General features: G+C 34.2%; 1 protein-coding gene across 1 annotated transcript in view; it reads right to left on the bottom strand.

The window, feature by feature from the left end:
* LOC111509190 (uncharacterized) overlaps nt 1–22,196 on the bottom strand; it is a 67,806-nt gene extending 45,610 nt beyond the window's left edge. Inside the window, 1 exon segment of the mRNA XM_074181680.1 lies at nt 22,058–22,196. Coding sequence (XP_074037781.1) covers nt 22,058–22,102 — 45 coding nt within the window. The 5' untranslated portion in view covers nt 22,103–22,196.
* Nucleotides 22,197–23,021: the final 825 nt, after the last annotated feature.

Raw genomic sequence — 23,021 nt, 5'->3', positions numbered from 1 at the left:
TTGAATCCTGCACGCATGATGTGAATAAGGGTCTAACGAAAAACAATATTTTATAAAAAATAATCTCAAGCATTCAGAATTGTATAACAAGTTTTATCTTGTATTGTATATCAATTGTATATCAGGATTCAGCATTCAGCGCAACAGCTCTTGACTCTCCATGTTTCTCGATTGCGTTATTCCAAATATGGGTGACATACGATAGAAGGTCGCCCCTTGATATCTGGTTCCTGTCATATTGATGATCGCTCAAGATGTTGAAGCCTTCCAAATATTTGCGGATATGGTGGTTTACGGCTTTCTCCATGATTTTTGATACCACTGATACCAAAGCGACTGGTCTATAATTATTTGGAAGAGTTTTTTTGGGAATAGGCTGAACGCGAGCAATATTTCAACAAGAAGGAAAAACCCCTTTCTTGTAAGACAGGTTGAAAAGTCTGCAAAATACTGGTGCGAGTTCATTTGCGCACTTTTTAAGTACGCCTTGTTGATGTTGAGCTGTTTCAAAATTCGCCTGTCTAGACGCTGTCGAAAAGTGATTTCCGGCATTGTTGATTCTAGTGTGGGAATAATGGGTGGTGCCTTTCCCAGAAAATCGACTGTGTAGTGGGACCAAAATTGTTCAGCTAGTAGATTTGCTTACTCTATTGCTGTTGTTGCAATTGAACCATCCGCTAGTATTATTGGTGGAATCGTGGATTTTGTGAAGTTCTGATTAACAGCTTCAGCTACCGACCAGAAGGATCTAGACACGTTGGGATTGGTAAGCAGTTTAACCATAATTCTCCGATTGTGGAGTTATTTGCTTTCATTTATCCTAAGTTTGCAGCTGTTGGGAGCATTAACAAACCTAGTTCGCTTTTCGGCACTGGGATTTTTGCGCCATTGCCGGTTGGCGAGATTTTTGGAGGCGACAGCTTGCTCGCAATTTTTCTTGAACCAAGGTTTGCCGTTAGAAGGCGTTTCATTGGAAAAGGAATATATGCATCCATAGATGATAGAATAACTTCCGTGACTACAGAAGCACAAATTGATGGATCTTTAGAGCTGAAACAAACATGTAGCCAGGAAAAATTTCGGAAATGGTCTTGAAGATCCTCCCATTCAGCTGATCTGAAATGCCAAACTTTGCGCGGCTCAGATTGTTCCCTAACATTTTTTGGTAATTCACTCAACACTGAAATCAGTTTGTGGTCAAAAGATCCCAATGCAGACTTTGCGGTGACTATGTAAATTTCTGGATTGGTTGGTAGGTATAGATCCAGGAGACTAGCATATTATCCATCACGGTCAGGAATTCTGGTGGGCTCATTTATAAGCTGAGTAAGTCCACTGCTTATTGCAAAAGCCTCAGTTTCGCGACCTTTTTCGTCGTAGATGTTTGAAAATTTGAGCCATTTGATATTGTTGAAGATTCAAGTCACCAAATATGAAAATTTTGGCACTGGGATGATTTATTTGCAGAAAGTCAATGATGTTTGCAAGTGTAGAGAACAGTTCCCTTTATTGTGTATTGCTAGGTGGTCGATAAACGCAGTATATGAAATTGGTAATATCCTGTGATTGAACCATATAACATCAAAGTTTCGGAGTTCCAGCATTTCTTGTCGATGACAGGAGAGATCGCTCCTGATAGAAAGAGATATTCCAAAGTTACGTCTTCATCGGGATTGAAAATCATAGCCGGAATAAAGAAAATTGACGAGGTTTGTTGAAGCACTGACTTTGGTTTCTGTGAGTTCAAGAATATGAGGACTATTTCATTGCAGATGTTGGTGCACAGAGTGCAACTGCAATTACCATGCATTTTCCCTGTGGTTTTCGAATAACTTCCGCAGAATGATGCCCTTGAATCAGCCTTCACTCGGAGATCCAATTGGGGAGCTATTTTACCTCCGGAGTATTTTGATCCTAGGATCCACTCTTGAAACCGTAAACAGCGTCACAACAACGAAACGTTAGCCCGAAGGCAACTTCACGTTGCTCAAGCCGTTGCGATGGTATCTCACCGGGTGAGATGAAATCGTACGTGCTGATGTGCTGTATTAGACAGCGCTGCACTTTTTTCGTATTTTATTATTTGATATGCTGGGACATGTTCCACAATTGCGGATTTCTTCGGTTTCATTAGGCGGGCAGCTACGCTTGTGTTTTTGTATCCTGGTATTGATGCTGCATATGATAGTTCTGATGTAAACTGAGCCACAAGACCAGGGAATGTTCTGAACATCGGCGGATGACAGAGGTTCTGATTTGTTCTTGGCCGATCTGATATTGTTGCGTAGTTTATTATGTAATAGAGCATATGGTAATAATGTCACGTTCAAATAGTTTTCCAATGCAGTCATTATCTTTGTTTGTGTAAGGCAAATAGAATGTAACTACCACTGGATGCTAGATCGTGGTCAAAGTTGAAGTATTTCTTCTACCTGGTAGAATACGTTTGATTTCTTGCACTGTGGACTAGATAACGAAGTTCTTTTTCAAAAATTTGTTTGTCACAAGTTCTGGTAGCACAATCAACTAGGGTTTTCAGGGTTGAGAGGACTAGCTAGGCTGACTTATTCAGTTATTCTATTGAAAATTTGTAGTGGTGAGAACATGAATATCATTCGGCTGTAGGTGGAAGTTCTTATTTTCTCAATGCATAGAGTTAAGTTCTTGATGTGAAATTCTGTATTCGAAAAATCCTAGATGCACTAGAAAGATCCTAGTTCTTATTTTCTCAATGCATAGAGTTAAGTTCTTGATGTGAAATTCTGTATTCGAAAAATCCTAGATGCACTTCTGATTTTATATCACCCCCCGTCATCCAATCATGATTGGCTACATCGAATTCGTACAAGGAATCAAAGTTCTCCTTATTAGCTTTTCAAGTATACTTATACTTGATAATGGGGTCAAACCCGAAACCGGTCGTATAAAGTAAATTTACCGGTGGTATTTATACAAAAGTATTCTTATTCATTTAATTTAAGTGATCATGAATTACCATAAAGTAAACAAGTCATCAATCACACATTCTATTGTCAATTTTACAATAACGTTCCCTACAGAATATCACATCTTGTATGATAGATCATACAAAGTTCAGTATTTTTTTTAAATTCAATAGTAAGGTATGCATTTGAGATGCAAGCATTTTCTGTAGAAAATCAAATGCTTTTTTATTAACACGCTTTTATTAGTTTCACCTGTATGTGTGTATGTTTGTTTGTTTGTAACTCTTCTTTTCATTTCATATTTATTCCCGTTTAAATGCTGGGATCTGTATTTGACAGAATTATGATATTATTGCTTGCTCTATTCGCGGGCATATGGCGCTGTACGTAATCTCCTTGATATAATTCGAACTCACTTTACATTTATTTCTTTATTTGAGAAAAGTATTTTTTTCATTAACACGCGCGCCTGCTGCTTTGTTTGTAACCCTCCTTTGCGCGCCTGCTGCCTTCCTTGGGCTTGGTACCTGATTTTCAGGATCCCTCTTCGGAATCGGAAAATATCAATGGTCATTTTTCTGAACAATATACGACTGATTGATCCCAAAGTTTAGTTGAAATAAAAATAGTTTAAAAAGACGCTTTTATAGCACAGGAAACTAAAAAATTAAAAATGAATATAGTTTTAAAAAACTAAAAAACACGCTTTTAAAAAACATCGAACTAAAAAGTTGTAAACCTTTTTTTAAATAAGCTTAAATAAATAACGAACGGAAAATATTATTGTGGAAAAAGCGTGGGCGCTTTGTGCCATATTTTTTGTATATCAAGCGCCCGTCGCTTTTTTCACAATAACACTAGTATTTTTCGTTCGTTATTCATTTAAGCTTATTTAAAAAAATTTTTATCTTTTCAGTTCGATGTTCTTTGAAAGTGTGATTTCTAGTTTCAAATCAAATCAAATCACTTTATTCATTCTGTAGAACTTACAAAGTTATAGGATAGGTCAAATAGAATTTGTACATATACGTAAAATAATACTTAGAGTAAAATTAAACCAAGCATACTTGAAATATTGTCATATGCATACAAAACATATCAACTTCATTCAACTCCAGCTTCATTAAAATAATGTGATAGATAAATAAAATTACGGTAGATTGAGAAATTTATCTATATTATAAAAAGTATGTTCTAATAAAAATCTTTAAAGGATGGTTTTCAAAACCTGAATTCTATCGGTAGTTTTCAATGGGTCGGGCAGTTTGTTTATAAAGTTCAGGTGAGTTAGCGATTATATTATATTTGACGGGATTTATTCAAAAATCATTGCACATTCTTGTATTTACATTATGGTAAGATGAAATGCGACCTATTGGTGTGGATGAATACACACATTTCAAAAATGAAAGTATCCGGACAAGTTATAATTTTCAAATGTTTGTATAAATCTCTGCAGGAGGTTCTGTGATTAACGCCTCCTAAAATCCGTATAATTTTTTTTTGGGGCAATAAATACATTTGGAACCAAAGAGCTTCCCCAAAGACAAATGCCATATCTGATTCTAGATTCTATATGTGCATAGTAATAATTTACTAACTGTTCTTAATATTGGCTTAAGATTTCGTATCAGATACGAAACAGAAGTTTTTCGAGAATGGATACATAACGCACGTATTCTCAGCAACCGCGGTCCCAACATCATTACAATAGACTATAAATAATAGCGGTCCCAACACTGATCCTTGAGGTACTCCAAAACTTGTGTATTTGAAATACATTTATGATGACTATTTTCAGATCTATGATTCAATGAAACAAATTGACTCCTGTTTCTGGTGAAAGACTCTATCCAGTCAAGGGCATTTTCTCTTATTCCATATGAATATAGTTTATTTAATGATATGGTGTGGTCGACGCAGTCAAATACCCTACTGAGATCACAAAATATTCCAGCAGGGCATTCACTAGCCTCGATGTACTCCAAGATTTTTGAGTGAAAAGCTGTCACAGCAGTAATAGTGGACATATTGGGACATATTGGACATCGGGTCCAGAAGAACTTTTATTATTAAGTTTATTCGTTAGGAGAGATTACAGCTCATTATTTGTAAAAGGCTCAAATAATATAGAGTTATAAACATTAGTAAGATGATTGGATGGTTTATTATTTTTGATCTCCCCAATTATCTTCTTAGGGGTAGTTATGAAAAAATCATTAAATAGGCAGGATATTCTCTGAGGATCATTCACAACCTCACTTTCATGTATTAAGGAAATATTTTTCATAGTTGCAGAAGAGTGTGTTATACTATCTATAACCCGCCAAACCATTTTTGTTGGATTATCAGATCCCACTATTTTATTCTGATAATACAAGAGTTTCGTATCAGATATGAGAGTAGAATGTTCTTTTATTGCCATTGTATATTTTCCAATAAATTCTGGATAAGTGTTTTTTAGAGTGAAGAATTTTTTAAAATTTTTCTAAATGCTCTCAAACTATAATTATTTAAGAATAACTCGGATGGTATTGGCCTATCTGACGTGAAATATTTCAGTGCAAGATAACTGAAAATACTTGTTAGGAAACACACGTAAAACCTCGTTAGTACTTAGCTCGCACAAGTTTCGAGTTCTGAGGGTTGTCCTTCGTAGGGGTTCGACAGCTTGTTAACTGAAAAACGTATTTTAAACATGTTTTTTAAACATATATTGATTTGTGGTCTAACCATGTCTATCAATGAGCCATCTAGAGATGAACTTCAGTAGAAAAGTATGATTCCACATTCAAATCAGTTAACCAGATCATGAAAGCCGTATTATATTATATGAATGAGAATAATAAAAGAGACCTTTCTTATTGAAATAATGTTTATATGGATACATTTCGCATTATATGTTTAAGCTCTTGAAACAGAGAAATTAACTTTTCCGACGAATTTAAGATAACAACTCATTCCTAGAACTGAACATTTCGTTCTTTACTTTTCTGCATAAATATTGACATACTGTTTATGGCTTTTTGTTGACCCCTATTCAACCTTTCAAATAAGTATAATTTCTGCTCGATACCTACTGTTTTTAGTTGTAAATTATATTTCATGTGTCTGAAAATTTTACAAAAGATAAAAATAGCAAAATTTCGGAAAGTTTGAAAAATGTTAATGTAATTTCTAGTTATATCAGAAGTAGTTACCAACTCACTTATTATGAATGAAATACTGGATGAAAAGAGGTGAATTGAAGATAAAACTGGAACCTCTGGGTCTTCTATCACTGTTCATGGTTCTCATACCACAGTTGGTAAGAACCATTCAAGTAGAAAACCACTTGAAAGGTTTCATTTCTATATAGAGAACACAAAGTGAAAATCAGGCGTAGAACTGAGTCAAGAACTTCTTTTTGCCTATCATCCCCACAGTTGAACAATATAGGTGTGACCTAGGGGTGTATTCTGGCACATTTGTTGTTTCATTTCTACAGCTAACTCAGAATCCTAACTTTGACTGTCATTTTTATTTTCGAACTTCTTACTTACATTCATGAAAATAAAAATGTATTAATCCCAAACCCAAAATTGTTTCAATATTCTATACAATGTTCTTCATAATGAAGAACATACGAGTATCCTCAGAAAAAAAAACTGGGAGAATTTTTATTGAACGGTTTTATTCGGCTTGCCTGTTTGTCTGTTTGGATCAAATTTACTAATTCAAGTTGGACTCGTTTCCTGTTGACAGATTGATCTTAAATTTGCTACACGCATTTAGTTTTGAAAATAATGAAATCAAATAAGTTTTGTATCATTGTAAATCTAAGATGGCTGCAGCTACAAAATGGCGGATTACATATTGTTTCACAACTACCTCAATATGGATATCGACTGACTGGTCTTGACTAGTAGAATAGTAGTACACTTTGAAAAAGATACGAACTCAAGATAGCCGCAACTACAAAATGGCGAATTACATATTTTTCCATAACTACCTCAATATAATAATAATAATAATAGCTTTATTGTCCAACAGTTACCCATTTACAGGATAATATAAAATTTTATTCACAACACTTAACCATAAAAGAAAAATAAAATAAACATAAAACAAAAACTAATTCTAATTACCTACTTCAAGTACATGTTAGCAATTCTAATAATGTTGTGAAGGTTAGTGAAGAATGAATCACCATGGGCACAAATGCTATTGAAATTTGTGCACATACCATATATCGGGGAATTGAGCATAATGTTAGTTCTTGCTCTGAGAGGTCTAAAAACGGATTGATATCGTGAAGCTGGCCGTAGTACATTGAAGTTAATTTGTTCAAGAATTTTAGGACATTCACTAACTTGAATAAAAATATGAGCGACGCACATTTTCTGCGATGCTCTAAACTAAAAAGTTCCAAACGTTCATATATAACATCATTACTGATACCTCTGTTGGGGTGAGAACCATCTATTCTGAAAATTAGAAATTTACAAAACTTTCTTTGAACTCTTTCAATGACTATGTTATGAATCTCATAGAATGGACTCCAGACGATACTTGCATACTCTATCTTCGAACGTACGTAGGTGAAATACAACATCTTCATGGCTTCGATATTATGAAAGTTTCTGTAATTTCTAACAATAAAACCATAAGCTCTGAGAGATTCTGAAACCTTTTGTGAAATATGTCTACCAAATGTTAATTTATGATCGAATATTACCCCTAGGTCTTGGATTTCATTACATCTCAGCAGATCTGAATCCTGTATTACATACGGGAATGTATAAACCTCTTTTTTTCTATAACTCACTACTTTACATTTCTCCACATTGAGTTTCAATTTATTATTGCTACACCAAGCAACAAGAAATTCTAATTGAGATTGAAGATTTACACAATTACCTACTTCCTTAATTATAGAAAATAATTTCAATTCATCCGCGAAGCATAACCGCTCACTAGCTAAACTTTCACATAAGTCATTAATAAACAATAAAAACAAAAGAGGACCTAGGTTGGAGCCCTTAGGCACACCATAAGAAGCTATATACGTTCTAGATTCATAACCGTTATAGGACATGAATTGTTTTCTACATGTCAGATAGGATTGCATCAGCTGACGGGCAATATTCGAAAAACCGAAACTCATCAGCTTATTGAGCAAGATACCATGATCAATTTCGTCAAATGCTTTAGAGAAATCCGTGTATATAACATCAACTTGGCAATTGTTATCTAATGCATCGGAAATAAATTGAGTAATAATGACTAGATTTGAACAGTAGGACGCTTAGTGAGAAATCTATGTTGATGTTGAGATAGTTGCCGTTGAACAGAAGCATATATGCGATTATATAAAATAATCTCAAAAATTTTAGAAAACATACATGAATTAGATATGGGTCTGTAATTCTCTATATATGATTTTTCACCACATTTGTATACAGAACATACTTTAGCTAACTTCCAAATATCTGGGAATGTTCCAGATATCAAACGAGAATTTTTAATTCATGTCTGAATTGAAAATTCTCGTTGAAGGTTTTGCTAATGATCCTGCACAATTCTTTAACAAAAATGATGGGATCATATCTGGGTATCAAATGAAAGGGCTCGACTAGTTGAATAGTAGTACATTTTGAAAAAGATGCATATTCAAGATGGCCGCAGCTACAGAATGCCGTATTACATTAGTTTCTCAGAATTACAAGATAATAATGAACAGAATGGAAAGAATGGAGTAACAAAATTAGAAACTAAAAACTTGAAAATGAAATTTTATTTAAAAAAAAATACTATAATGATTTAGATAATATACTGAATACTAAAAAATAATTCGAAAGATCCTAGGTAGCAGTCATCACGCCACTCTCCTCAGCAATCTGATCAGATGAAAAAAATAATAAAATCGTTAGGCGTAGTACATATTTACTCAGATACATTATCTACATCATTATTATACTTTTTTCAATAAGACCGTTCAACATATTTTTTCACTTATTTTATATTACAAATGAATTCCTGATATTTCAATTCACTTTTAATTTAATTATACATTGTACAGTACATTCAATGCACTGTTTTTGTCGTGTTTGTTATAATCAAGTTGAACTTTCATTTTCGTGTCTGAAGACTGTATCGAGGAGAGATACATAGGTAGGGGAGACTGGGGCAAGATGAGATAGCTAAGACAAAACTCGTTATACAAGGAAAATTAAACTCTTTAATAACATTCTTTAACAAAAGAGGTAACCATTATACATTTCTCTCTTATAATTAAACGTTGTAGCATGCAAAATCACAGAACTTTTTTTGGCATATAATGAAAAAATAAACTCGGTAAATTTCCCGTTTTGCCCTATAACTGGGGTAAGATGGGAAACGCTGTGGGGCAAAACGAGTACACTTTTTAATCGGGTAGACAGCGTTCACAAATGTGTGCCTCTTCATCTTCCTCATCTACTCCGGCACATGAATTATGCGCCCAACCGTGGCACACGCCGCAGATGACCCAACCTTCGGTTGAATCTGAGTATAAGTACCCACAATAGATGCAAGCACAGTCATCATCCCCTTCTTGGGATGAACTATCTTCCGATTCAGTTTCTTTTTTGCACCTTTTGGTTTGACGCTTTTTCTGCAGGTTTTCCTTGTCAGTTGTCTTTTTAATCTTCTTTGCACTCTTTTTTCCAGGTTTCTTTATTTGTTTTTTACCTTTTTCAGTCACTTGATTATTAGTACATAGAAAATGTTATTTTAATCACAAGGGCGGGGCAAAACGGGATAGTATCCCATTATGCCCCGATCATCTTGCCCCGATCCACACGTAGATAAAAAAGATGACGCAATTCTAACCTCAAACTTTACCGGCGAAAAAATCTGGTTTGAATTTAATGTTTTGGACTACTATAATAAGCTCGGGATTGAAATAATACATTAACACAGGTACTTACATGTCTGTACATCAGTTTTCGAATCAAATATCGCGTAAAAACACTTGCATTATTACTTTTTTCTCTCTGCAACGCAAGAACGAGTTCTAACCTGTTCGCTCTGCTTGGACACACTAGCGGAGAGTGAAGTTCGTGCAAATGGCGCTGTCGCCGCTCCGAACACGATTACTATTCACGCACACAAGCTTACTTCTCGTGTTGCTCCGGACTTCATTTTGCCCCGGTCTCCCTTACGTGCTAGAAAACAAATATTTCGAAATGAAATCTCGAAATATTCAACCCTCTCATCCATCTACACCGTAGGTTATGGTAAATGCCTGCCGGAAAATAAATACTTTCCCGCCTAATACCAAGCTGAATAATGAATTATATCCAACAGACATTTATGCGACACAGAGGTTAGTTTCGCGGAAATTTCTTGTTCATCCAGCAGCAGTATCATACTGAAAATATTCGAGTAGATCACCTACAGATCGGTTTCAAGGTATCACCTCTTATCAGTGCAGGAAAGATCCGTCCCAAACAGCAAATTGCCTAGGACTCGATTAATTTCAACGCGGGTCAACTGTATATATAAAACCTTTGTTTAAGAGAAAGATTTTTGAATAGTAACAGCCCCATTTCGTGAAAAGCTCCAAGCCCAAGCGAGACTAACCTCTGAGTGGTATCTTGCATAAATGTCTGTCGGATATAATTCAATATCCAGCGTGGTATTAGCCGGGAAAGTGGTTGTTTTGCGGCAGGCATTTCCCAGAACCTACGGCGTAGGTAGTTAGGAGAGATGAATATTACAAGATCTTATTTCGAAATATTTATTTTCTGTTATTTTCGTAATAATTCACCTATCTAATAGCTTATTGTTTTCCCATTTATTGATAAACAAAATTACATTCTTTGCTACTTTGCCAATGATTTTTTCAGTGAGTGAATGAAAATCTATTAATTAATACTGGAATTTTAATCACCGATGAAATCATTTTCAGAATAGTCATTTTTGGCTAAAGAAACCCACATCTGATCTCCAAAAGAGGTGTTTTATGGAATATGGTGTATGCTGGAATATGCGCAAATATTCAAATCAAAATTACGTCGTCACAGAGAGCTATATACAGGATGTTAATTATGTATGCACCATAAATTCAACAGACCATTCTTTAGGTAATTTTAAAACGAAATGTTCATATAAACATGGGTCCGCAAAACCTTCGTTCTCAAGATAAAGTGTGTTGAAATAAAAATAAAAAAAAAGTTATTCGTAAATATCTTAAGTATCCTTTACCTAATTCTGTTGTAATTTGGCAATGGTATTCATAACATTAATGAGCTAATTTAGTCCGAACGTAATTCAATTTATTAAGTCCAGTGGCGTCTCGAGCGGGATTTGAACGAATATTTTTGACCTAAAAATGCACGCCACTGACTTTTGTGCCATTTTTATTATTTCCGTAAGCAATTAGAAATACAGCTTTTTTGTCTCTTGAATATGTTTGGTATCTTGCTCAGTTTTTAAGAAAAAAAGTCGACCTAATTGCATATCCCTGGACCTCACATAGAATAATATGAGGAATTGAATGTTTCTTTTGGAAATTATTATTTTTACAATTTTTCATTACTAATTATGTAACAATAACAACAAATATTAAATAACATTAACATCTAGACTGACGAATTGCACTAAATTAAATGTTGGAAATGGCCTCCTTCGGCTTCAATACAACCGTCTAGCCGCCGCATCATTGAATTTCGCACTCTTCTGAAAATACCATAAATAATAATCAAGGGTTGCCTTGGAAAACGATTGCAGCATTTAATAAACAACTTGACAGTTGTTTTCAACTTTATAAGCTTTTAATTTATAATTGTTATAAAAAGTGTGTTTAGTGGTTATTTTTCGAACCATTTTTGTAAAACATGGTTCAATTTACTAACAGTGAAATGGCAGATATGCATTTCTGTTATGGAGTGGCTCACGGAAACTCGAATGCTGCAAGACGCATTTACCATGAAAGATTTCCTCACCGTGTAGTGTCTAATAGAAGAACTTTTGTACGCCTCCATGCACGACCTTCTGAAACAGGCAGCTTTAAAAGATCGACGGTTGTCATTGGGAGGCCTACAACGGTACGAACAGTTCAAATTGAAGAAGCTGTTTTAAATGAGATTGAAGTAAATTCTCATACCAGTACTCGGAAAATAGCTGAAGAACTGAATATTACCCATGTCACAGTGTGGCAGATTTTAAGAGACCAGCAGCTATATCCCTATCACATGCAACGTGTGCAAGCTCTATTGCCCAGAGATTTGCCTGTAAGACTAACTTTTTCTAATTGATTACGCGGTAAAATAAGAAGAAATACAGGATTCCTAAGTCAAATATTGTTTACAAATGAAGCTTGTTTTTCTCAAGCAATTATTAACTTCCACAACAGTCACATTTGGACCGAAAACAATCCACACGCCTTGATAGAAAATAATTTTCAAGAACAGTTTTCTTTTAATATTTGGGTTGGAATTGTCAGTGACCATCTCATTGGGCCTCACTTCCTTCCACCTAGACTTAATGGAGAAGAATACCGAAGGTTTTTAGAATTTGTATTACCTGGACTTTCCAGTCATGGAAAGGTTCCGTATGAGGTACATGCACGATGATGCTCCACCACGCTTGAGTGTAGTGGCACGGCAATTTTTGGATGAAAATTACCATAGTTTGTACCGTAGTTTGTGAAATTACTATGGATCTTCATCAAGTAACGGCCGAATCAATCAGAAAAAAAAATTACCACATCCATGGCCACCTCGCTCGCCCCAAATGAATCCCTTAGATTATTTCCTCGGGGGACACCTTAAAGCGTTGGTATACAAAACTGCTATTCAAAGTGAAGAGGATTTACGGAATAAAATCATTAATTCATGTGACATCTAGAAAATACGCCAGGTATTTTCAGAAGAATGCGAAATTCAATGATGCGGCGGCTAGACGGTTGTAATGAAGCCGAAGGAGGCCATTTCCAACACTTAATTTAGTGCAATTCGTTAGTCTAGACGTTAATGTTATTTAATATTTGTTGTTATTGTTATATAATTAGTAATGAAAAATTGTAAACATAATAATTTCCAAAAGAAACATTTAATTCCCCATATTATTTTATGTGAGGTCTAGGGATATGCAATTAGGACGACTTTTTTTCTTAAAAACTGAGCAAGATACGAAAAAAATTCAAGAGACAAAAAAGTTTTATTTTAAATTGCTCACGGAAATAATAAAAATGGCACAAAAGTCAGTGACGTACATTTTTACGTCAAAAATATTCGTTCAAATTCCGCTCGAGACGCCACTGGACCTGATAAATTGAATCACGTTCGGGCTAAATTAGCTCCTTAATCCATAAGGATTTGCGGATTTGCGGCAGCTATAGCTGCCTACGTGGTCATGTTAGATGTAGCCTAGGAATTCTAGGTCTTCTAACTGGAACCACAAATGTGCGGTTGGCTTCTGTTGTTGACTCCGTGCGTATGTGTTGTTTCCTGCTTTCAGCAAACAAGTGTTGCCCATCTTTACACTTGGCTGCACCGCGCTGATGAGGCCAATAGCCAGAAACACGTGTCCGCGGTTTGCCCCTATTTTTTGAGTGTTGTGTCCACGAATTATTTCATTCTTTTTCACACTTTTTCAAATGTTCTTGCCTGTAAAATTTCAAGTAGTTAGTTTTTGGTATAGTTATCTTCAAAATACAAATTGTTATCCATTAAAAAACTGTGTATTTCATCTTTCCTCGAATTTTTATTCGATACTTTGATGAGCTGTCGCGAATGATAGGAAGCGTTGTCAAAAACCATTACACTATTCGCATCCAAATTTGGGATCAATGTGTTTTCAACCCATTTCTCAAAAATATCAGCTTCCATGTTCTTATGACAGTCAACATTGCAGTCCTCAAGTTTTTTCCCACAAGAATTTGGAACGCATCTTTACTTCCCCCGAAATGCACAATGATTAGTCGCGATCCTTTGTTTGCAGGCATGTTAGGCGTACACATTCTCAAACCATCAGTTCACCCTTTCGTAACTGTGTCGTGAGTGTCATACCAAGTTTCATCCAAATAGAAAATTTGCCGTTGTTCTTGTATATATTTAGTTATTTATTCTAAGTATCTGTTAAGCAATTCCACTATTCTTCTGCTTTCCGTAACTACTTGACGTTTGTTTATCATCCTAGTTTTTTATCCAATTCTGAAGAGTTTTGTCACAGCAGCTCACGTTATGGCCGGCAGTATTCAATTTCTTCTTCATGATTTCAGTTGTAGGAATCTCATTGCTTTTGTAACAGTCGTATATTGTTTTTTCAAGGATTTTATTAGATGAACATCTAAAGGTTTTGGTAATCCCGTATCACATCTCGTCCTGCGTTCATAAGGTATGTTTTCGACTATTTCACGTACAGTTGAGAAAGGAATTTTGGTCAAATCTGATAATGCTTGTAATAGTTTGTTTCCCTCGAAACCAAACTTGAGAGATATATTCTTATATACATTGTTTCAATATACAAATGCATCCGAATATTATTCACTGGTATCTCTTTTTTGTTCATCATCGCTATTGGAATCACTAGACAGGAAAAAGTCTGCTTTGTTATCACACTCGTTATTACTATTAGTATTTGTCCAAGGACGCCACATTTTAAATATATAACAAAAATTTCAAGTAATCATAACTTCACCAATATCGATTTTCAACACTCAAATCGCGATCAATTCCTGAACTAAACATTGACGACACAACGGCGATACTCATCCCCACATTCTATTCGTCACCGTAACATGACACATTTAATTTTATGACTCTTCAGCCAATCATAAAAGTCGGTTAGTAAAATTTATCCAATACGAACCGCCAATTCTTCAGTCCACGTGGACTAATTGGCAGCGGCATTATTTCTCTGTATTGGTTTTTTGGCCTGTTAGACGCCGATAGCTTCGACTATACCATCGAATAGTTCATCAGTCATGAAAAGAGGCTGTGTCATGATTTTTGTGTAGAACCATGCCACTTAAATTTCTAGTACTACCTCGACAATATCCCGAAATCAACACATGTCTCTTTTCATTATTATCAACAAATTTTTAACTTATAAACGATGCGAGATCAATTTTTGTTATACAGCTTTCATTAGTAATTTTTAGTTTTCAACAAAAAACAAATATTATTTGTTATAAAAAAGTATTTTATAAGGTTTGATGATTACATTGACGTAATTTAAATAGAATAACAGGTCGCACAATTGGTGTTTATTTGAATGTGAATTGAAAAATTTCTTATCTTTTTATAGCCGCTCCAAAAAATTTTATTGCTTGCTCATTCACGAACATTCTTAATGCATTTAATTTATTTATTCAAAATACTCTGTTTTACTGAAATGAATCAATCAACTCAAAATAACTACATTTATAAACATTAGATTCTAAATTTCCTAGTTATGACAAACATATGATTTCCAGTGAAGTAGGAGCGATGTTACCTTGAATCAAAATCTGTCCATTTTTGAGGGTTGGAAGACGTTCAACTTGACCATATTTTCAAGTTTCCGAAAAATATCACATGCTCATAGGGTTATAATTTTTTTTTGCAATTTCGTATGAAACATAATATGGTTAGTTCATGAATCGCTTGCCTCCCGTTCTCCATTGCCTCAAATTTATTGTATTATCCCTGTACTTTTCAGGTTTTTTGCGGACACATTTCCTGATCTGGCCTTGTACCATAGATTTGAGTACTTCCACAGCTAGTTCAGGATGAAGAAATGCAGCTGGCGATACATGTCTAATAAACTCATCAAATTTTTTGTTGCCTATGATTATAGGCACCCAGTATAGGCACGGATCCGGCAGTTTCGTCAGTTGTTTGTAATATTTCCAGAACATCCTCAATATAATTATTAGGTTCATCAATGCGCCAAATTTAGCCTGGCTGACCGTAATATTGGTTCAGCCATTCCGCTGAGGCCCTAAATTAGAATTTTTTGCGCCCAGTTTTGCATACACTTCCATTTGAAAGACGGATGTATATTGACCGAGCGGGTGAATGTGATGGAAATCTCTGCGATTATGAAAATCATTCCAAACCTACCTCTCCTCATTCATTCTGAAGTTAGAGGCTAGTGGAATTGTCCGCGGTGGTAGTGTGCCCGACTCACGATCGGAAGACCGTGGGTTCGATTCCTGCCTCGACCAGATATTTTTCTCGAGAGAATTTATCTGGTTGAAGCTGGGATGATTCTGCAACCGTGTTAGGTATCACACATTAAAAGGTAAGACGTCGTTAGTCCTTAGCTCGCACAAGTTTCTCAACTTCTGAGAGTTGTCGTTCGTATGGAGGCAACAGCTGATTAACGAAAACACAGATTAATCAGATTATCAGATTAAACCGATGGATATCATACAGAATTGTGCATATCGCCTATTGCACAAAACACTCTCATTTGGAGCGTAGCAAATTACTGGTTTATACTGAAAGTCATTACATTTTAGAAATGATCTTCTAGCTGATACCACCAACAGTTTACTGGCTTCATTCAGTTCTAATCCCGAATAGAGAGGGCCCAATTTTCTGGGAGAAGAACTCATAAGATTTTCATTCATAGATGGATCAAAAACACCTACAGGTTTTGATGGGGTATAGATTAGCACACTTTAGAACACAGATGATAACTTGATCAGAGACCCATGCGACAGTTTATCGGATGGAAATCTACGCGCATTTACTGGACCACAACATATCATTGATATCGGTTTTTCTGAAAAAAGGTTAGTTGGGTAACAGGATCAATTTTTTTTCTTAAAAAAACAATTCTTTTCTTGCCGACGTTTAGAATTCAATTGAATTCTTCTTCAGGGCTCGAAAAGTAGTTTTTTCGTGTTGATAATATTAGACATATTGGATACATATTTGAAAAAAATAAAATACATTGCAAAACAACCAAAATTTCCGAGGCAACACCAATGTTTTTTATTTTTTTAAATATGTATTCAATATGTCTGATGGTTTTTAAAATAGTAATATTATGAACACGAAAAACTACTTTTCGAGCCCTGAAGAAGAATTTAATTAAATTCGAAACGTCGGCAAGAAAACAATTGTTTTTTTTAAGGAAAAAAATTGATCCTGTTACTAAACCAACCTTTTTTCAAAAAAAATTATTGGATTACTAAACTAGTTAACTGATATCGGTTTTGGTTTACCCAAATGGAAACGGAGTACCTGTACTGTAAAAAGAGTTCCAGACTTCTGGAAAAGTCTATTAGGATTGACCATTTCTGAAATTTCCGGAATATTTGAACATCCATCAAGGGATTTCATCAAACGTTGTCTTACAAGCTACTTTAAATTTTTCAATAGCTGTCGCTTTTTTCATCTTTGACCACCAAACCAAAGATATCATGTGTTGAACTACCATTGTGTGTTGCCAATAAATCATATCTGGTCAGTTACATGCAAAGGTGCGCCTAGTTTCTTATTGTTGGTCCCAGCTCAATCTGGGATCTAATATAATTCCCACATACTCGTATTTAACCTCCCTCGAAAATTCTCAGTTATAAAAGTATTTTCAGAGACAATTTTATCCTACTAAACAGTCTTAATTACATCTGAAAGATTTATCAAGAAATATCAGGAAACTAAATATTCAAAGAATCTGATTGCTCTACAATGAAATTTTGCAAAAATCTGCTCATCTGCCTGGACTTGGCGAAAAAATTATATGAATAAAAATTGTTGTTCATGCATTCCTGAGATTTTATTGATATATTAGGCATGACTTCCAAGTGTTAGAATTGAATTACCAAGATCTGCATGCATAAATGTCAACGATGGTTGATTGACATAACGCCATTTGTTATCTTCTTATCAGCTGTTAAAATATTTGGGTAGTCAATAGACCTGATAAGGAATATTTTATACGACAAACAAAGCATCATTGTTGATATTTTTAGGTTTCATCAAGCTGAAGCGCCGTGTTAAAAAAATTTAATCACTTCAATTAAATTTTCACTGTCAAATCTTGACGATTTGAATGTGATTGATTCAATGTTTGATTCTTGCTCTCAGTTCCCGTAAATTTGACTAATACCTCGGTTTTTTTTTATTCGTTCTAAAAGTAGTTAGTAAAATAGTACTGAGGAAAGGTACTGTGATGAATACCCTCCCTACGAAAAATGGCATGTGTGAGATTGACAAAAAACTCAAAACTTGATTATTGAAGATGAACGATGATATCCACGGTAGTACAGTTCAAATAATTTTCGTTCTAGGCAGTAAGATTATCCATAAAATGACTAAGTAGATTAGTTCACAATTGCCATTTCACAAAATTTGAGTTAGCCCGCACAGAAAATCATTGATGGATAATTTCACCTAGAGTATTTCATTAATTCGGACTTCCACTGTCTAATATAATATAAATTGATTTGAAATCCCTGAAAAAAAAATTAAAAAATGATTAATCGAAAATAACAATTTTATTAAACAAAAAACTGAAATTGCAAAGAAATAACATACAAGCAACAACAAAAAATAAAAAATTGAAACATTAATAAAAACTGAAAACTAAAAAATAAAAGATTACAAACCAAGTTACGTCACGACGTTTCGATTGTTAGTATTCACAATCGTCTTCGGGTGATGACCCGAAAATCTTTTATTTTTCATTTTTTGTTAAAAATATTTTTATTTTTTAGTTTTCAGCTCTTATTAATATTTAAATTTTTTATTTTTTGATTATTGCTTGTATGTTATTTCTTTGTAATTTCAGTCTTTTGTTTAATAAAATTGTTATTTTCGGTTAATAATTATTTTAATTTTTTTTTTCAGGGATTTCAAATCAATTTATATTATATCAGACAATGGAAGTCCAAACTGATGAAGTACACCACGAAACATTGTCAACCACCTTCAAATTCACCTAGAGTAATTCACCATTTGAGTGCAAATATCTCAAAAATTATTGCAAATATTCCAAATTTAAAAAAAGATTCTGAAAGAGCAGAAATTTGTAGATTTACTGTTATAACTTAGCAGATTTAGCGTTAAAAATACGAGTAAAAACGGGTTGAACTAATTCATACAGTTCATTGTACGATTTTCACTATAAAGGGTTTTACACAAACCATGACACGTGTTTCGCTATACAATAGATTCCTCAAGAATATATATGAACGTTACAAAAATTATTTCAATATATAAGTATATGTTGAACAAAAGTCATTTTTTGTGGAGCAAATCAGAGTTTTCATCGACCTGTCGTAGGTTTTTGTCACTTTCCACAATCTGGAAAATTTAAAAATTGTAATGGAGAACTTTTAGCCTCAACAAGAATTTGGAATGACATTGTCATTGTCATCGATTCTGAGTAAAATTTTCATCGAGAATTTTAAGGAGACCTAAATAGAATGACCAGACCAGAATGGTCTTAAGACATGGTGGAGATAAGCTGATGAAATATTTGCTATCTGGGGCCATAACCCAGATGATATCAATGTTTTCTTGAATTATTTGAAATCAAGAGAACCAACAAAAAAAATCACATTAGAAAGGGAAGTTCAAATCAACTTCTTTTTCTCGATGTTACGATAAATAATCGATGAATACTCTTGACGCGAGTGTTAATTGAAAGAAAACTCATACTAATAGATACCTCCACTATAAATATAATCACCACGCTAGCGTCAAAAAAAGTATAGTTATATGCTTGTATGATAGGACAAAGACAGTTTTGCAATTCTGTTCAAAATATGAAAGAGGAAATAACTATCATTAAAACACTTCTGAAGCAAAATGCATATCCGAAGCAGTGTGTGGGAAGAGCTCTCAATGGAGTTGGTGAAAGCATTACGCAATATATACAGATCTCACAATCACGATAAATCCAACAAAAACACAAATCTCACAACTAACACCATACCCAATGTTCCCGGTTTGTCTGAGAAATTGAGGCGCATAGCTTATACGTATAATATGTGAAACAAACCTGTTTCTTGGAGGAGTAGTTGTTTTTTTTGCCATAGATTTTTTTCAAAATTCTTTTTTGGGGGATATCCAACTGATTCAAATGGGTTTCAACTGAACCAGCCCAGCTGAGAATGACGTGTTGTAGTCTTGACTGAACGAGAGCGTAGTTTATCATTTTTAGGTAAGTAATGTCGAGTATGTTTTTCAATTTTCTGAATCTATATAATAAGCATCTTAATGTCTTCGTTATATTCGTTATGTGAAGATCCCAACGTAAGTGTTTATCTATTGTTACTCCTAAGTATTTTATGTCGTTTCGCGAATGTATTACTTCCATATTTCCGTTATCGTTCTATGTTCAAATTATCAAAATTGGGTAGTGTGCTTTTATTATTGGCAAATGGAATGAAAAATGTTTTTTCAAAATCGACAATTAATATTGTTTGATTGAACCAACTGAATATGATTTTCAGATCCGCTTCTACTTTGTTTTTCAATGTGTCCCATGTTTGATCTATATAGAAGATAGCAGTGTCGTCGGCGAAACTGATGATGTTTCCTATCGACATGTTTAACAATAATAAGTTATTTATATAAATGATGAAGAGTATCGGTTCTAAAACTGTACCTTGGGGTACGCCATAGTTGATTATCTCTTCTTCACTTAGTACATTGTTAATTTTCACTACTTGTCTTCTATGAGAAAGGTAACTAGTGAGAAGTTTGTTCGGTTCTCTTCGTAACCCTATATCGTCCAAAGTTTGTAACAACTGCTCATGGCTAACCGTGTCAAACGCCTTGGCCAAATCCAAGAACACGCACAAATTGGGCTGACTCTTATCTAAGGACATAGATACTTCTTTGGTTAAGTAGGCAATTGCATCATTTGTTGACATTTTTTCTCGAAAGCCAAATTGTTTATTAGATATTATTTTATGTTTGTTTAAGAAGTTATTTATTCTGTTCTTGAGTGCTTTCTCGAATATTTTCGCAAGTCAGCTACTTACTGATATGGGTCTGTCATTCGATAATAATGTTTCATCTCCTTTTTTGTAGATTGGTGTAATTACGGCTTTCTTGAATCCACCCGGACATTTGCTAGTAGCAAATATGTTATTTATAAGATGGGTAAGAAGTGACAGAATTCCATTTGAGATTTGTTGGATGACTTTTGTGCTTATTCCATCAACTTCTGGAGTTTTCTTGGAATATAGTGCTTGAATTATGATTGATATTTCCTTCTCGTCTACAGGGTTAAGAAAGAAAGTTTGGTAAAGCTTTGTTCTATTATATCTTCGTGACGTTTTTGGTATTTTATTGGCGAGCGAAAACAAAAATATTTGTTGAAAGCATTTGCTTTTGATTCGTCAGAAATCAACAGTTCACTGTTTTCATTTTTGACGTCCTCAATTTTATTTTCTGTTTTTTTTTCCGGTAACTATTTGCTAGAATTTTTTTGGTTTTGATTTTTGAAACATCCCAGTTTTTGTATAAATTTCACGAAATTCGTTGAAGATATGTCATCACTAGAAGTTGAATAAGAGAAAACTTAGGTGTCGGGTCACACAATACTTCTCCAAAAAGTCCAAACAGAAAAAATGGTATCGCACACCAAACTTTGGAACGTAAAATTTATGATATATAGATAATGGTTCATTTTTCGAAATGCAATTCAAGTGATACTTACTCGGTCAAGAAGGAAGGAACAAATCTTACCAAGAAATGAGCCTTTTGTGGTGAAACCAATGTAAAAATTCAGTTTCGACACTCTGCCTATAAACTATACCAAAACTGAACCGATTTTTTTTTGTTTTTTTTTTAAACTTCAGTATCACTCAAACGAATCTGAAGATGATTATTGTATCTTTCACATTGTTTATGATTCAAAACAATCACTTTCCCAAATAACCAGAAATGCAATACTCTTCTCGGCGTGCTTTCACCGGTTGGCTTCTTCGGGTGGTGAAGAAAATTCCACCTCCTCTATGCGTCGAGAATAGTATTGCATTTCTGGGAATTGAGAAAAATGCTTGTTTTGAATTTTTTGTACGCCAGAGTTTCCAGTATTACCTTTAATCTAACTCACTGTCATTTTTTTCTTGGGTAGAGTTAAGAATGAGTTTTTGTATACAAAATATTAGATAGTTATTGAAAAATACTCACAAATTCAATGATCACAGTAAACACTAGGTAAAGTATCAAACGCATGTTGTTACCACAACATTTCAAATGACACTAACTTGACATTTTTCGTTTCATCAAAAGTGAATTTCGTACCTTCCATTGTTCTTCTAAATCTCATATTTATATATAGTCTTGAATAAATATGCTGAGATACTATGTATATATTTTTCGCAGCATCGACGATAAGGACTATTGAAATTCTTTTGTTTAATTAAAGATTGGAAAAAATCAACAATGGACTCCTAGCGCACGCTTTTTCTCAAAATTATGTCAGACTACATTTTCTCAAATAGCGTTGGTCATATGAAATCTCAAATTGCAATTTTCCTTCAAAGGGCTTTGAATAGGGTTTCGCTCTTTATTCAATCAGATATTTGCAGAAAAAAATATTTTATAATCGTGAGTTGTTTCGTATTTTGAAAGAATGAAAACACTGAATCAAGGCAGTCACTAACACAATCATCACACTGATTTTGAGATAGGAATACTCCCAAATTGCCTAAAAATAGGGGTTATCGAACCACTACACAAAAATGGCAATAAAATAAATACAAAAAAATACCGCCCAATCACACACTCATTAGTCTTTTCTAAAATATTTGAAAAGATAATGAAAGAAAGAATACATAGATTCACTGAGAAATACAACCTACTGTCTGATAACCAATTTGGTTTCAGAGAAAATCGCAGTACATCAGATAACATTCTAATGCTGACTTTAGAAATCAACAAAGATATATCGAAATTATTCGATACTGTAAACCACCAGAGATTATTACAAAAACTCTACTCGAACGGCATAAGAGAACTTACTTACCGATTACTGAAAGATTACCTATCAGATCGAAAACAAGTAGTTGAAATTGAAGGAATAAAAAGACTGTCACTTACGATGTCCCACAGGGTACGGTACTTGAACCTATATTGTTCTTATATATAGTTT

Source organism: Leptinotarsa decemlineata, unplaced genomic scaffold, assembly GCF_025532065.1.
Source record: "Leptinotarsa decemlineata unplaced genomic scaffold, Ldec_3_MD MMD2_tig00026314_RagTag_RagTag, whole genome shotgun sequence".
Taxonomy (NCBI): domain Eukaryota; kingdom Metazoa; phylum Arthropoda; class Insecta; order Coleoptera; family Chrysomelidae; genus Leptinotarsa; species Leptinotarsa decemlineata.
Note: the sequence above shows the minus strand (reverse complement) of the source record. Positions and strands in the feature narration are given on the sequence as shown.